General features: G+C 37.8%; 1 protein-coding gene across 3 annotated transcripts in view; it reads left to right on the plus strand.

Moving 5' to 3' along the window:
- LOC113051626 (VPS10 domain-containing receptor SorCS2-like) overlaps positions 1-16,507 on the plus strand; it is a 180,592-nt gene that overhangs the window by 43,781 nt on the left and 120,304 nt on the right. For all 3 annotated transcript variants that reach the window (XM_026215524.1, XM_026215526.1, XM_026215527.1), the window contains exon 2: positions 14,821-14,888. In XM_026215524.1, coding sequence (XP_026071309.1) covers positions 14,821-14,888 — 68 coding nt within the window. The remainder of the gene's footprint in view (positions 1-14,820; positions 14,889-16,507) is intronic.

The raw sequence follows: 16,507 nt of genomic DNA on the forward strand, positions 1-16,507 counted from the left end.
GCACTGGTTTAAATATTTTTTTTTTTTGTATACACCATCTGGCCAAAAAAGGTCACCGTCTGGATTTAAATAAGCAAATACTTGTGTTATTATGATTGGATCAAGATTGCAGTGATCGGCATGTTTCTGGCATGTTGTATGTTTGGCAACAAGTCTTTTAAACGTAACCGATACAGTGCTTCGCTTTTTATTGTCGGAAGACATACCAATGTACATATTCCAGGATGACAATGTCAAGATGCACCAAGCTCAAACTGTGAAAGATCGCCCAACACAGAGTCCTTAACTGAACCCCAGTGAAAGTCTTTGGGATGTGTTGGAGTTGATTTTACACTGCCTGTCCAAAAACACTCAAATTATATTGGAACGCCTTTAGCTTTCATTCCATTGTGTTTTCATTGAGGGATTATTTCAACAAGTTCTTGCAACATAACAACATTCATTTCCATCAAGAGTTGCATTCATTTTTGGCTGAGGTATTGACAATGGGAGAGTCGAACCACTCTGTAAAGTTGACTCAGTACATCCTAACGTCAATAGGGTTAAGCTCCGGACTCTGTGGTGGATAATTCATGTGTGAACACGATTCCTCATGCTCAATGAACCACTGTTTCACAAACTGAGCCTGATGAATTTTGTTTTTGTCATATGATTGTCGATTGTCACCAAATACATGGGTACACTTCCGACATGGTTGTTTAAGAAATAAAAAGCTACACACTGCATCGGCTGAGTTAAAACTTTTGTTGAGAAACATACACTGCAATAATGATCACATCCAATACTTTTTTAGTAATTACTTATTTAAATCCAAATGGTTTTTTTTTTTTTTTTTTTTTGGAAAAGGCAGTGTATGTTTGAATGATGTATCTAAAATGTATCTAAAATGTCAGAGTTTGCAAACAATGTTAACATCTCTGAACATCACACTGTGACTGCCATTGGGACACAGCTCATTCACTTTCTATCTTCCAGGACTTTTGAAGTGCAGAGACGTTTCAGAAAATCCTCATTAATCTAAAAATTGAGGTGACTTGTTGCAAACTTTTGTACTTGAGTCATTTTAAATGTTAAAAGTGATAGGAAAATTTTAGGGATGAGAGGACAGCAGGGAGATGCTTTACTCTTGGGAGTCAGTGCATAGTTTAATGGAGCGAAGATGCCAAAAATTACTTGATTCAATTAGCCATGAGAGCATTAGGCTGAGCTTCAGAGATCTCTCTATACTCAACATGTTTACATTGCTCTCCTGTAAACCTTGTGTAGTCAGCATTTTCAACCTGTCCCTCACCCAAGCAACTGTGCCAACATGTTTTAAGTCCACATCCATTGTGCCAGTACCGAAACACTCCTCCCCAACGTGCCTGAATGACTATCGCCCCGTAGCACTCACACCCATCATTATGAAGTGCTTCGAGCGACTGGTCCTAGCACACCTCAAAGACTGCCTCCCACCCACACTGGACCCACACCAATTTGCCTACCGCAGAAATAGGAGCACAGAGGATGCAGTATGCACAGTGCTGCACTCTGCACTCACACACCTGGACAATAACAACACGTACGTTAGGATGTTGTTTGTTGACTTCAGTTCAGCATTTAACACCGTCATTCCCTCCAAGCTGACCACAAAACTTGGAGACCTGGACATCAACACCTCCCTCTGCAACTGGATCATGGACTTTCTGACCAACAGGCCTCAGCATGTTCGGTCAGGTCACACCCACTCCACCACCATCACACTTAATACTGGCGTACCACAGGGCTGTGTGCTGAGCCCATTCCTCTACTCCCTTTACACCCACGACTGCAAGCCTGTGCATGGATCCAACTCCATCATTAAGTTTGCAGATGACACCACGGTGATTGGCCTCATCAGTGACAACGATGAGACTGCCTACAGGGAAGAGGTACAGCACCTGGCCACATGGTGCGCTGACAATAACCTGCTCCTTAACACCAATAAGACCAAGGAGCTCATTGTGGACTTCAGGAAGAAGAATGGAAGCACGCATGACCCCATCCACATTAACGGGCTGGCTGTTGAACGTGTCTCCAGCTTCAAGTTCCTGGGAACCACCATCTCGGAGGAACTGTCCTGGGCCACAAACACCTCCAGCCTGGTCAAGAAGGCTCACCAGCGCCTTTTCTTCCTCAGGACACTGAAGAAGAACCAGCTGTCTTCATCCATCCTGGTTAACTTCTACCGGTGTGCGATCGAGAGCATCCTGACTAGTTGCATCACAGTCTGGTATGGGAACTGCTCAGTGGCTGACCGCAAGGCACTGCAGAGGGTGGTGAAAACTGCCCAGCGCATCACAGGGACACCACTTCCTGCTCTTGAGGACATCCAGAGGAAACGCTGTCTACGTCGAGCTCGCAGCATTCTGAAGGACTCCTCTCACCCTGACCACGGACTGTTTAACCCCCTGCCCTCCGGGAGGCGTTTCAGGAGCCTCCGGACAAGGACCACAAGATTCAGGAACAGCTTTTTCCCTAAAGCTGTCTCCTTGCTGAACTCTGCCCTCTGACACCCCTAAACACCCCCCACACCACACATAGACTCCTCCCCCTCTTCAACACTCTGACTGATTTATTTATTTATTCACAACAAGCAAAAACAGTAACTTATTACCTGCACTACTGTCTGTTCATCCAGGAACACTGTATAATCCATTTGCACATTGTAATATTTTCTATGCACTTTACTGTCCATTGCAATACTGTAAATTATGTTCATAGTTCTGCCTATAGTGTACATACACTTTTACATAATCCATCTGTATAGTATGTTCATAGTACACCTATCTGTATATCGTGCATATAGTATTTAATATCTGTAAATTATGTCCATAATACTTACCTGTATAGTTATTGTACATATTATAGACCTTTATTCTGTACTTACTGCTTATTGCACTTCTGGTTAGATGCTAACTGCATTTCGTTGCCTTGTACCTACATGTGCAGTGACAATAAAGTTGAATCTAATCTTGAATCTAATCTAATCATATCCCTCTTAATTACTCTCTCATCAGATGGATTCCTTTCTAGTTGTCAGGGTAATTTCCCCTAATCCAGATAAAGCTCACACTGAAGCAATAGTTTCATATATGCATGGCCAATCTAGACTTCTTGAGACGGCACCAGCCCACATCAAAGAAGACTCTGAGGCAATGGTTTTTGCTTCGTTTGGAAAAGATTAGCGGTTAAAGCAAACATTGTGTGTGTTTACAACAGAGGGTTTGTGTTTTCACATCTCATGTCATCTGAAGCTGTTGGCTTCTCTTTTAAATAAATCTGAATAAATGAGTAGCCTATTTTTTTTATTACATCATATTTCATAAAATTCAAAATGTGTCTGTACGTTTTTTGTTATTATATTTTTTTATTTAGTACGGACCATGTTGATGTCAACATGAAACATTAGCATATTGACCCCCCACTTTAAAAATATATATATTTAATTGGTCTGAATGAAAATATAAATTCATTTTTTGCCACTAGGTGCCACTTTTGGAGCTGTAAAAATAGCGGTTTCCATGGTTATGCTGTACACAAATGACAAATTAATGATCTTAAGGCAGTTGGAACCACAGTCACCAAGCAAAACATTGGTAACAAACCACTCAACAATGGACTGAAATCATGCAGTGCCGCAAGGTCCCCCTGCTAATGAAGACACATGTACAGTACAGGCCCGGTTAAAGTTTGCCAATGAACATCTTAATGATTCAGAGAAGGCTTGGGAGAAAGTGCTTTGAACAAAATGTAGGTCTTTGGCATTAACTTGACTCGTCGGGTCTGGAGGGAGAGAATTGCTGACTATGACCCCAAGAACACCATCCCTACAGTCAAGCACAGAGGTGGAAATATTATGCTTTGGGGCTGTTTTTCTGCTAAGGGTACAGGACAACTCCACCGCATTGAGGGGTAAATGGACGGGGCCATGTACTGTGAAATCTTGGACGAGAACCTCCTTCCCTCAGCCAGAACTCTGAAGATCGTGTCTTTCAGCATGACAATGACCCGAAACACACCGCCAGGGCCAGAGGAGTGGCTCAAGAAGAAGCACATTAAGGTCATGGAGTGGCCTAGCCAGTCTCCAGAACTCAATCCTATAGAAAATCTGTGGAGGGAGATGAAACTTTGAGTTGCCAAACGACAGACAAGAAACCTTAAAGGGGGGGTGAAATGCTCGTTTTCACTCAATATCCTGTTAATCTTGAGTACCTATAGAGTAGTACTGCATCCTTCATAACTCCAAAAAGTCTTTAGTTTTATTATATTCATAAGAGAAAGATAGTCTGTACCGTTTTTTCCCGGAAAAACACGACCGGCTGGAGGCGTGACGTGTGGGCGGAGCTAAAGAATCACGAGCGCCAGTAGGATTTTGAGTTGAGAGCGTTTGGAAGCTGTGACATTACCGTGAGGAAAAAACCATCATCCAAAACAAACCATGGCTAACAGTCAGATTCAGCGTATATTTATGATCCAGAATCAGATCCAGAGGCTGAAATTGAACAAGAACAGCATCAGCAACAACGTCTCTATGTGGTATGTATTGAAACTGTATATATTTGCTTAGCGGTTTTGGAAAATTACTAAGTTCCATTTTATGTCGTCTTTTTTTTTTTTAGCTGTACATGTGGAAAGTGCAGTTTGATGACAACATCGCATGTTGTTTACATGATGTGCTCACACGCCGATAGCTAAGTTAACAACACAGAGATATTTGAAGCAGTTTTACTCACCGCCTGCGGTTCCAACATACGATCGTGACCCTTTTTCGTTGGGACTGCATTATCCTTAAGAAATAAACGATACACAAATCCGTCATCAAACTGGACCTTGTTTGTAAAACAAGCATCTAAAAATAAACTCCATCCACTGGTCCCTTAATGCTGTTTTTTTGGTAATCTGTGCAGGGTTGTCTTGCCCTGGCAACCAAAAATACACTTCTTTTGTGACATTTTGCGACGCTCTCGCTCTGATCAGTGAAGTCTGTTTTGCTCTCTCTGCTCTGCTATACGGGAGCGCGCGCTCTTCCGGCAGAAGTGCCCTCAGGACCCATATAAGGAAATTCCGTCTAAATTCCATCTAACGTCACACAGAGCCATACTCGAAAAAAACTTTCCGAAACTTGTGACAAACCGGTGCCGTCTCAAGAAGTGTATTTTTGGAACAACTCTTTAACTCTCCAACTCTTTAACAGTGTAAAAAACTCAGTATGCATGAAATAGCATTTCACCCCCCCCCCTTTAAGGATTTAGAGAGAACCTGTAAAGTTGATGGACCAAAATCCCTCCTGAGGAGTTTGCAAACCTGGTGACCAACTACAAAAAAAACATCTTCTGTGCTTGCCAACAAGGGTTTTTGCACCAAGTACAAAGTCATGGTTTGCTTGTGGATTAAATACTTATTTCACTCACTCAAATGCAAATAATATTTTTAACCATTATATAATGTTTTTATTTTTATTTTTTATTTTTTTTGTGGTTGGTATTCTGTCTCTAAACGTTAAAATAACCCTACCATTAAATTACAGACCCTTAATTTTTTAAGCGGGCAAAATTACAAAATCAGCAGGGGTCAAAGAAATATTTTCCCCACTGTACACACACACTTTTCTGTGCCAGGTCTCTGTTAGGACCACCCTGGATAGAAAAGGTGTCACGGTGCAGGGTGCCGTCTCAGCTTCCCCTGTGGTCTGTGTTCTCCTGTCTGTTCAGTAGCTCGTGGTCTGGGCAATCAGCGCTGATCATGGCGGGGTTGTGAAGATCACGAGCTGATTCTTCCCCACCTGTCGCTCGTTCCCCCACTCCTTTATATGTCTCTGCTTTTCTGTCTGTGGTCGTGAGTAGATTGTTTTTTCTTTGCCCATGTTTTGCATGATTCTCAGTATCAGTCTCACCTTCTGTTCTTTTGTCAAAGGATCCGTAATTCGGAGATCCGGCAGTGCGAGTGGTCCGCAGTGTGCCGGCCAGCTCGGTGATCTCTGTGTGCGCCAGAGCATTTCATTATAGTTTATGTTATTTTGTGTTTTGTGGCGAGAATAAAGATTCTCCTTTTCTTTACTCTGCATCTGAGTCCTCTGTCCAGTACGCACCCTGACAAAAGGTTTAATTACTGTAATAGATATAATATCTTTTTTAAGACTGAAATTACTTCTAAATGTATCTGATTGAATCTTAAAACCTGCAGCATTACAGATTAATGTGTTTACTACTATTATTTATTCTTTTTTAGTATTAAGTGAATATGTATTGCTATTATATTTCTGTCCTCTTTTGTCTTTCTTGTCCAGGTCCCACTCACAATTGCTACCCCACAGGTTTATGTTTCTTTGACCTTTAATGATAACTGATTCATTCCAGTCATTATTTTTGAATTTATATGTTTAACTGAAACGTGGGGATCTGCAAACATTTTTTTATTGCTTCAGTGGAGAGTGCAGCTTTATGCGGTCCACCTTAAGGGGTCTCAGATTCCACAGTTTTTTATGACAGCCAGTTTCAAAGCCTAAACAAAGAGTGCAAAACCAGTGTGAAGTATGAACCTTTAGTAGATATGCATAATGTATTCATTTCAATTCGATCCTCATCCTTAATATCTTAAATAAAAGTTATCTGTTCTCTGTTCACTTCACACAAGTACACAAATAAATGAAGATGGATAACATAGCCAATCTTGTCAGGAAGAGGCTTCAGGCTCTGAATGCTGATAATGAGACAGGACACTTTCAGTGGAAGAATGATATTGGGATCGTGTCAAATTTAAAGAATGTCAAAAAGAAATACAGATGGAAATGTCTCATCAAAGAGGAATTATTGCCTTGCAGAGGCAATAATCTACAAAAGCAAAAGAGAGTTGTGGGTGGGGGTGGATATAAACAGAATAATGTAGATATATGGGAAATTATTACAACATAAAGAGTTGCTTGAGAGAATTACTGTGTTGCAAAGGTGACAGCTGTTATGGCAGTAATAACAGCTGTGTCCACTATGGGCTTCTCTCACTGTTTCTGGCTGAGGAAAGCCTCCACTGTCAGCAGGCCAGGAGGCCTTGCCAGATCTTCTATCTGCAGAGTTCATTATAAGCATATCTTTCCTCTTTGTTCATCAATGCACCGTTGTAGGCCATTCAATCACGTCTCAAACATACAAGCACACAACACTCACAGTTAGACACCCTGTGCTTTCACTTTAGTTTTTTGATTTTGCCCACAGATTTTACAGTCTGGCTGGATTTACAGGGAGTGATGGGAATAAATCATTGGGAGGAAACAAACAGCTGGACAGTGGGTCTGTGGTCCTTCCCTGCATTCCCTGCATCAGCTGTTTTTATGTGTCACTCACATGCCGGGTGTTTATTGCCAATCTGTTCTTAGAAAACAGATTGTGTCGAAATAGAACAACATACACTACCGGTGTCTGTAATATTTTCTTTGTCTTTGAAATAAGTATTTTATGCTAACCAAGGCTGTATTTATTTGATGTAAAAAAAAAAAACAACAACAAAAAAACTGTAAAACAGTATTATTGTGAAATATTACAAACTGTATTTGTCATTTTAAAATGTAATTGATTCCAAAGCTGAATTTTATCTACGTCGAAAACAGTTTACATTTTTTGTGGAAACCGTGATACATTTTATTTTTTCAATAATTATTTAATTAATATAAAGTTCAAAAGAACAGCTTTTTAAATATAATTGTATGACATTGTAAATATCTTAACTGTCTCACTATTATTTTCATTTTAAATATTAGTCTTTGCTGGAAAAAATACTAATACATGCAAAAAAAGAAAAAAAAGATAAAAAAATCCAGCAAGAATGAGCATACACACTGTAAAAACTGATTTTTTGAACGTGTAAATAAAGATAGCATCAGTTAAGTAAATTTTACAAACAAATACTATTTTGCCTTTTTATTTCAAAATATCACGTTTAATTCAATAAGCTACTTGAGGTTTAATTTTTATTTATTTTACTTTAATACATAAGTAAATTCAAATGGAACTGGCTAAGTAGAAATGAAAGTTAAAAAACGTATATTTTAATTGGAGCCGTTTGTTATGTTTACAAGGATTCTTTAAGTAAAAAAGTTGTGTGTGGTGTACCAAGTTTTGAGGTCTCTGTGTTCATTTGGCTATTAAATTTTTGTGTGGCATACTTTTTTGAGTGGGCATACTATCTTAAAAAGATAACAGCCTGTCTACATGCTTACTTGCATGTTTGCAAGTGAACCACATACTGTAATAGCATGGTGGTTTTCCAGTGTTACCTTGTTAAAGTAAATTGTATAAACTCACAGATTTTATTTAATTCAATGTATGAGTTTTACTTAAAATATGTGAGTGCAAAATTTGCAAAAGAAAGACTAATCTGTACACTTTTTTACAGTGATAAGCATAACATAATGTAATATTTACAAATAAAGAGTCAACAAAATTAACTGGGAATTTCTTAACTTAAAAATGTCTAATTAAACCTACTAATAATTATGTTTAGGGTTTTACTTGGAAAATTATGTTAATTTACTAGCCTTTTCTGAGTGAAAAAACTTTTCCACCGGGGGTTTTTCCACAAGGTTTTTTCAAGTAAATCCTACTCCACATTTTTCAGTACAGAGTGGATGCTACACAGCGAAGCTTTCTCAGACTATCCCTTAGGACATAAAACCACAGTTTGCTGTTTATTTGTATTTATCCTGTGCTTTTTAAAAACCAATATACAATAAAGTTTTAACTTTATTTTAAGTTTTAACCCAAAACTTCACTCCACTGGATTATGGGTAATCAGCCGGGGATAGATTAGCATCTGACACATTTTAAACTGGAGTACTGTCCAGTTAATGCAGAGGAAAATAAATTAGACGTTTATCACGTATCCTCATTCTATCCAGTCAGTCGTTTATTTCAGAGACACTAGACAGTCATTTAAATTATGAATGGCTTTCTGTGTATCTTTTTCTGTGTGTGTGGTCCCACTGCATCAGAAAGGTTAGCTGAGGGATTGTGCATTATTTACGAAGTGATTCATTTTCTTTGTCTGGCTTTATAAGAGTGACTTTCAGCATAGACTCAGTGAATTATTCCCTCTCTATCACTTGATTTACTGCTTTTTAAAGAAACGTTCATTGGAATGCCTGATTGTGAACTGAAGTCAGTGCTCTGTGCAGTCACAGTTCACATGTGGTATGTTTGCCATGATGGGTTTTTCAGTGATGCCTCTTGTGGCATCGTGTTTGTCCATTCACGTCTCGTCACAGGCTGGTTGACTTTTTCCTAATAAATGTCACCAACTCGCTGAGAAATGACATTCTCCCAAAGCTACAAATAGAGAACTTTTTCTCAGCACTTTTTTAGACATAATTTCACAAATTTCAGGTAAACTGTGCACTTTTTCGAAGGCTTGCTGAAAAATGCACTGACAGATTTTTCGAGCAGCCTGAGAAAAAATGACTGGAATTATACAGTACATTTCTGTATCCTCTTTTCTCTTTGGGTTTTGAAGCACTTCAGGCATGAGAGAATGAAACATGCAACATAGCCAGTACCCAGTAGGAGGAGAAAACACAACCGCAGACAGACATGTGGAGGTCAGGCGGTTCATCAGTGGCCCCCCTTGTGTCCTACTTGAATGCATCCCTAAAGAAACTCAGTTTATTTGGAGAGTCTCCTTTCAACAAAGTTAGAATCTATTCAGATGTCTGCCTGAATTTCAGGGGCTGTAAACAATACAAAACAACATCAACATATCGTGAAAATCATTTGTGAACTGTAATATCCTCTATAAATGTTGTCAGTGAGAACAATAATTGCTTCCATAATTTATATTTCATTATTTGATTAGTGTCTAATGCACCTGCACTCTGTCTCGTCAACTAATTAGATTTATAGTGTCTATAAAAGACGTCCTGCAGAAGCCTTATGTGAAGGCGCTGTACAGTACTTGCTGTCTTTTAGGCAAATTGCAGTCCTTCCCAGCATGTGATGTACTGAAGATATTTCTAGACTAAGATTTAGATGTAGTTAAACCCAGTTTGCCAAGCTGATATTCTGGGATGAGGGCCAGTATGTTGGTATAAATGCACTGGCACAGCTCTTTTTCTCCTAAGGTTTCCGATAGAGAGTCTGTCTGTTGCCGTGCGGTGGACTGATTGATGTCTACTGTACCTATCCTCTGTCTAACAGCATTACTCATGGTTTCCCCCCAGCAGTACTATGACCCCTTGTCTCACAACAGTACAGATGGAGAGACAAACTGTAGACCTGCCTTTTCTTTAGTTGACATCATTTTTTGCCACTGAAGGGAAAAACCTTTCGACTAGCGGATTAATGATTTAAGCGTAAAGGCTTCTGTGACGCAGTTGAGAAAGGATACAAGAGGCACTTTTACACTTTTCCTATCTTGGCAAGCCACATCTGTGTGTGTAATGCTTGAGGCATTTATCTGCTTTTATGCAGGACAGCGATGGTGACAAATCCCAGGGATCTCTGCTGAGGTTTGAGAAAACGCTTCAGTCTCTCTGTTATCCTTTATTGAAGTTATGCGCTGTTAAGCATATTTTAAGCATATTCTAACACCTCAAGTAGTGTGTATAGAAGAGAACTGTATTTACAGTAATACTTTTTCGACTTTGTGCAGTTAACATGTGTCTCACCCCTTAACATGTGTCCTATGTAATTAAGGAGGTGTGTTCTATACCCCTTCCAAACCTTTCCAAAGCCTTCCTAAAGACCCAAGCATTAGAAGCACATGGCTGAAGTTTATTTTTAATGATGTGCCTGATCTTTTATTTTGAATGTGTGCAATAATCTTAAACTTGGATGTGTATCACAGTATGAAAAAAAAGAAAATATCTCTTTCTACTTCTGTTTCATTGCAACTAATGGGGAATATATATATATATATATATATATATATATATATATATATATATATATATATATATATATATATATATATATAAATATAATTGGGGAATATATATATTGGGGAATATATATATATATATATATATATATATATATATATATATATATATATATATTCCCCAATTTTTACATTTCTATTTTATTATTATTATTATTATTATTATTATTATTATTTGTCATTTAACAGACCCTGAAAATTAATCTTTTAACATTGGTAGCCTATTAAATCGTGTTTTTAAAGTGATAAGAAGTATCCAAAAAGGAATGTCCATTTTTTCAATCTGTACGTTATAATGTTGCTAAGGGTTATAATGTTGCTTTATAATGATACATAAATCAATTAATGCATTTAAAATGATTGATTATTTTTGTCTCAAAATACTAGAAGTTGAATATCAGCCAGAAATTTTTAATGAGTGCATATTATTTTGTTCTAGACACTTATGATGACAAGATTTACTCAGTATCAGGTTCTTCTTGTCCTCAGTGCTGATTTTAACCTGGTTCTGCTCTCACTTCCTCCTTTGAAAGCAGATAAACTGAGGGCCTGTATATTAAGGAAGTCTTTGCTTCCCTTCACTCTCAGCTGATGTCAGCTTTGTTATTGCTCAAAGTAAATGATGTGAAGATTATTCTCTGCATGCTGATGTCAGTAATGAGTTCAGTGGGCTTTGCTCTAAGCTGTTGATCATCAGTTGTTATTTTCCTCAGACTGTATTTGCATGTTGTCAGTGAGTGAAAAGCTTGCTCCCAGTGGTCCATTAGCGTTGTCCTGCAGACAGCTGGGTGCAAACAGACTCTTTCCAAAGGCCACCATCTGACGCCTGTGCGGGGACACTCGGCCCCCTGGGTGGACTGAGAAAACTCTTTGCTGTGTAGCCTGATGCCAAAATGCATTGTGGACAGCTAATATGTTTGATTAGGTTCAGCATAATTAGTTCAAAAGGTATTGTCAAAATGGTGTCTGTACTGATGAATAGGGAAGATTTGCAGTTGTTTGCGATCACAATGTGGTATTTATTTGGAGAAGCACAAATGTTTCTGTCTTCTTGAATGATAAATTCATGTTTGATAAATGTTTTATTCATCCCCATGTATGTGAAGCCTTTAAAAATCATAAGTGGAAAAAGATACTTGGTTATTCTTCCAGATACAGCTGTGTTTGCAGTTAAAGTAAGCCTCCTTTTCTTCAGTATTCCCAGAGAGAAAGGTTCTTTAAATTAGTTACAGATCGCATCTGGTAAATAGTTATGTTCTTGACAAATTATGGCATGAATAGCCAAGAGGATGTTTGGTAATGGCTGATGCCTGAGATGCTTTTCAGATTTGTTTTGATGGAAGTTGATGAAAGACAAAGTGAAGGACAACGATAGAGAGAGGAAAGGAACATAATATGTGGAGTAATAAAACGCAGAAAGGAGACTTGTTTTCAACAATTTTGATAATGATCAGATGGCTTGCTTTTGCTCAAATCAGAAACGGAAAACAAAACAAACGAGACGGTGCTGATTCATATGCACTATTTGTAGAATTACAGTCAACTAGAAAGACAAAACTTTTGATTTGATTAGTTTATCTAATTCTCTCTTATAGGCTAATGTTTAAAAGTTTTGGCTCAGCATGGATACTAAGGTTTGGTTTAATAAGGAATAAAGAATTGATTGTAAGTGTCAGAAAAGTCATGTAGAATGTTACAATAGGTTTCTTTTCCAATAAACACTGTCCTTCTTGTCATTTCTCTTTTTTTTTACTTAAATGTCTGTGTGTGTAATAACAGTTTCCACAAAAATATTAAGTGTTGTTTTTGCGTTTTCATCATTAAGAAATGTTTCTTGAGCACCAAATCAGTAATAATAATCAATAATAATCTTATTATTAGAATAATTTCTGATGGATCGTGAGACTGAAGACTGGAGTAATGACTGCTGACAATTCAGAAGTATCATCACATGAATAAATACATTATAAAATATAGTGAAATACAAAACAGTTATTTAAATTGTAATAATAGCCTATTTCACAATATCAGTTTTTAATGTATTTTGATCAAATAAATGCAGCCTTTGTGACTTCTTTCAGAAAGATATAAAAAATCTTAACAACTTGTAGAATGGTACAGTGAATAACAGTGTGTGGGAATTTATTTTTATTTTATCATTAATTATGAATGTGGAAATCTTAAACTTATATCACTCAGTGTTTAGAGCAGCTGATCTGTATATATATATATATGAAAAAAAAAACACATTGAAATAAATAATTTATTAGAACAAAACATATTTGGCCCTTTTTTTTAATTGTAAGAAATAAAGCACATTGTATACTGAATCCTTGATATATATATGCCATGAATCACTGTTAAAGGTTAAAATAGCTTTTCAGCCACAAACAACCTCCAAACCTTTGCTTTTTTGCTCACACCTTTCTGTTTTTAGCACTTCTGTTGTCTACAGAGGGAGGGACAAGCTCAGGGCAATAACCGTATCAGCCGATTCCCCAAGCAAAGCCCAAGACTGGCCCGGTCCACACGCTTCCTGACACATTCTAATACTGGCCTGTCAATCACCCTGCCAAGGCCCTGAATCTCTCTGACCCTTTTCGTGGCGCTGCTTTTCCACTGGGCTTTGCTGTCAGAGACCCAGTCTGTGAGGCAGCAGAGAAAGATAAAGGAGACACAGACAGAAGTCATCCCCCTTCACTCACACACTACTGTTTTGTTACTGCAAACTCAGGCGTCCTACTTACATGAATAAAAGATAGGAGAGACTTTAAGGATACAACCCACCCTGGCTTTTATACCTCAACCAGATAGACAAGAGGAAGGCATCATTGTGTGTGTGTGTGTGTGTGTTCTCTATTCGACATGTGTTTTAATGTGTTCAATGCTTAAAAAAGCATTTACCATCCATTACACGAACTTGGACTGAAACCAGTTTTATAGAGATACAGTACAGTGCATTTAATTGTAAAAATACTTCATGGTAAGTAGAGTCACATGGCAGAAAGATTCTTGTGGTGGAGCTGCAGTACATTTCATCATATGTACAGTATTGTGTTGATTGAAGTTATTACTGGCAGCCTAATCAGCAAGATAGCTGTTTTTTTTTTTTTTGCTTTTGCAAAAATGCCATAACACAGAGAAATACATACATAAACCCTACAACATAAATTGTAATTACCAAGATGTTACTTTGTGCATTTTCAGACCTATTGCAGCTGTCTGTGCATTGTTCCTGTTTGGATTAAATTACTATAATGCAACTGATGAATGTTGAAGAAAGCTGCTGAAGAAACATTTGTGTTGTGTTGTGTTGCTTATTGAATGTGTGATTTTTATTGTTTTATGCAGGAAAAAAAAACTCATAAAGAAAAATGTATAAAATAAATGAACTGTATGTTCATCATTGCTATAGCAACAGCTTTCAGTGCAGTCAGTCTTAAAGATCCAAAAAAGAAAGAAACAGAGTAGTTATTAGCAGAAGCTAGGGAGATGTTGGCCATCAAGAGTTGATGACTGTCAAATAAAGTTAGTGTATGCTGTCTGACACCAAACACATCATGCTTCTGTGTAAGTCTAAAGAACTCAACTCTTGCAGTGATGTCTCTCTGCTGGATTTAGAGAACATTTTCTCAGAAAATTTCTCCCAGACTGAAAAGTTCTTATAAATGCAATGTTGCTACAGATATGAGATCCTACAAGAGAGAGGTGGATTGAGTGTTGTGTTCTCAATGTGTTTGATTTGCTTCATCTCACACACATTTTCAATGGGATTTTTGGACACCACTGCATTTTTTATATAATTGTAAAGACAAATTGTGTATATGTATGTATAAATATAATAATTTGTATTTAATGACACTTTTTTTGTCTTCGTAGGTCATCCTCATTCTCACTAAATATTACCATGCAGACTCCAACAAAGTTCTTGAGAGTTCCCTTTGGAGGTAAGTGACAGAAGATTTCTTTTAAAATTAAAATTATAAAATAAAATGTTATAATTTCTTTAGATTGGACTTAATCTGATCTTCAGCTAAGACTAAAGAAACTCCCACTCAGTTATGTGAATATGTGGGTTTCCTAACTATAAAAGATCTAGTATGCTAATTAAATTTGTATTCACTGCAGTGATTTTTTTTTTTTTGAAGGGCTGAAATTATTCAAGAAAGATGAACATCATGATATATAAATATGGTATACAACTGTGTCTGTGATTTCTTGCTTTTAGCAGATGTTACCGTTTTAAAAGGTTACATATTGGATTAAATAGTTATAAAAATTTAAATATAGAATGGATGATTAAATTGAAACAAGATGCATATTGAATTAACCGAGTGAGAGAGAAAGAAATAGGAAAAGATTGAGTGCAGCAAAAGGGGCCAGTCGCATAGACTGAATTTTTGCTTTGAAAAAAAAAAAAAAACACGAGATGCAGGCAGTAGAAATTGAAAAACCTCAATGTCTTGAGACAGTTTTTTTTTTTTTCTAAAGTTGAACTTAATTTCATTTGAGTGTTGTGCTGAGAATGCTGCAGCATGCATGGGAAACTGTGGAAAACTAGCGCAATGGAATGGAAAAAAACGTGCTCTGTGTGAACAGCTTCTGAAGCTCTGAAGAGGGAAAGAGAGATGCCAGTGAGGGCTGGAGTCTCATCTGATGGCCTTTAACACCCTTGTCCAAGAAGACAGAGCTCAGGTAAAGAGGAAGAGCATAAGAGGAGAATCCAAGAGCAGATGCCAGTGAAAAGAGAGTAAATGTAGATGACTGAGGTCTACTGTACCTTTATTCGGTTCAAAACATTCAAACTGACCATCAGCAGGTCACAACTGACCCTCCCAACAGGCTAAGACTGTCTGTGACCTAGGGAAAAGGTCTCTTTTGGAAAGAAAACAGGGTTGTAAGAAGTAAAAACATTCCATTGTTCAAACCATGCAAATTTACCATCTAAGAAGCAGGAGTTCATGTAGAGAGCATAGAAATGACCATTGTTTATTCCTGGATCTTTCTCTTGTGTTGGTTTCTGCCATCCTCTTGGGTGTGATAAGCGTCTCTGCAGCGAACTTAGAGATGACTTCATCAAGACTGCTGAAGACTTTCCCGGACCATGGGCTAATTGCCTCACACTATCCACTATTAGCAACTTACCCTGACCGTTAATGACTGCCAGTTAGGTCTTTGTTTGTTTTGCTTTGTTTGGAGCTTTGTAGACCTTTCTGGGTTAGGCAGAGTTAGGCTTAATGACCAGTCTATCATGAGAGAAACGTATTATTTATTGTGGGGTTTAAAGATTGAGGCCACTGAAGTGTGAAAAGAAGATGGAGCTAAAAATATAGTGCCGCATATGGAATAATTGATGCCATGTTTGTTCCAATGCTCTCATTAGCCTGTCTGTGTGAGGTTGATATGAGGGTGGCATTAATTTAACATTGGGGCTCAGAATATATCAGTTGCACAGCTGCCTAATGACCAGGTGGAATGCTAAACACTGTCTTTTTCCCCGCTAGAGCTTCGCCATTTAACGGACCCAATGTTACATGCGGGCAAACAGAAATGTGCACTAGAGGAG

The sequence above is a fragment of the Carassius auratus genome, chromosome 32 (assembly GCF_003368295.1).
Source record: "Carassius auratus strain Wakin chromosome 32, ASM336829v1, whole genome shotgun sequence".
Taxonomy (NCBI): Eukaryota; Metazoa; Chordata; class Actinopteri; order Cypriniformes; family Cyprinidae; genus Carassius; species Carassius auratus.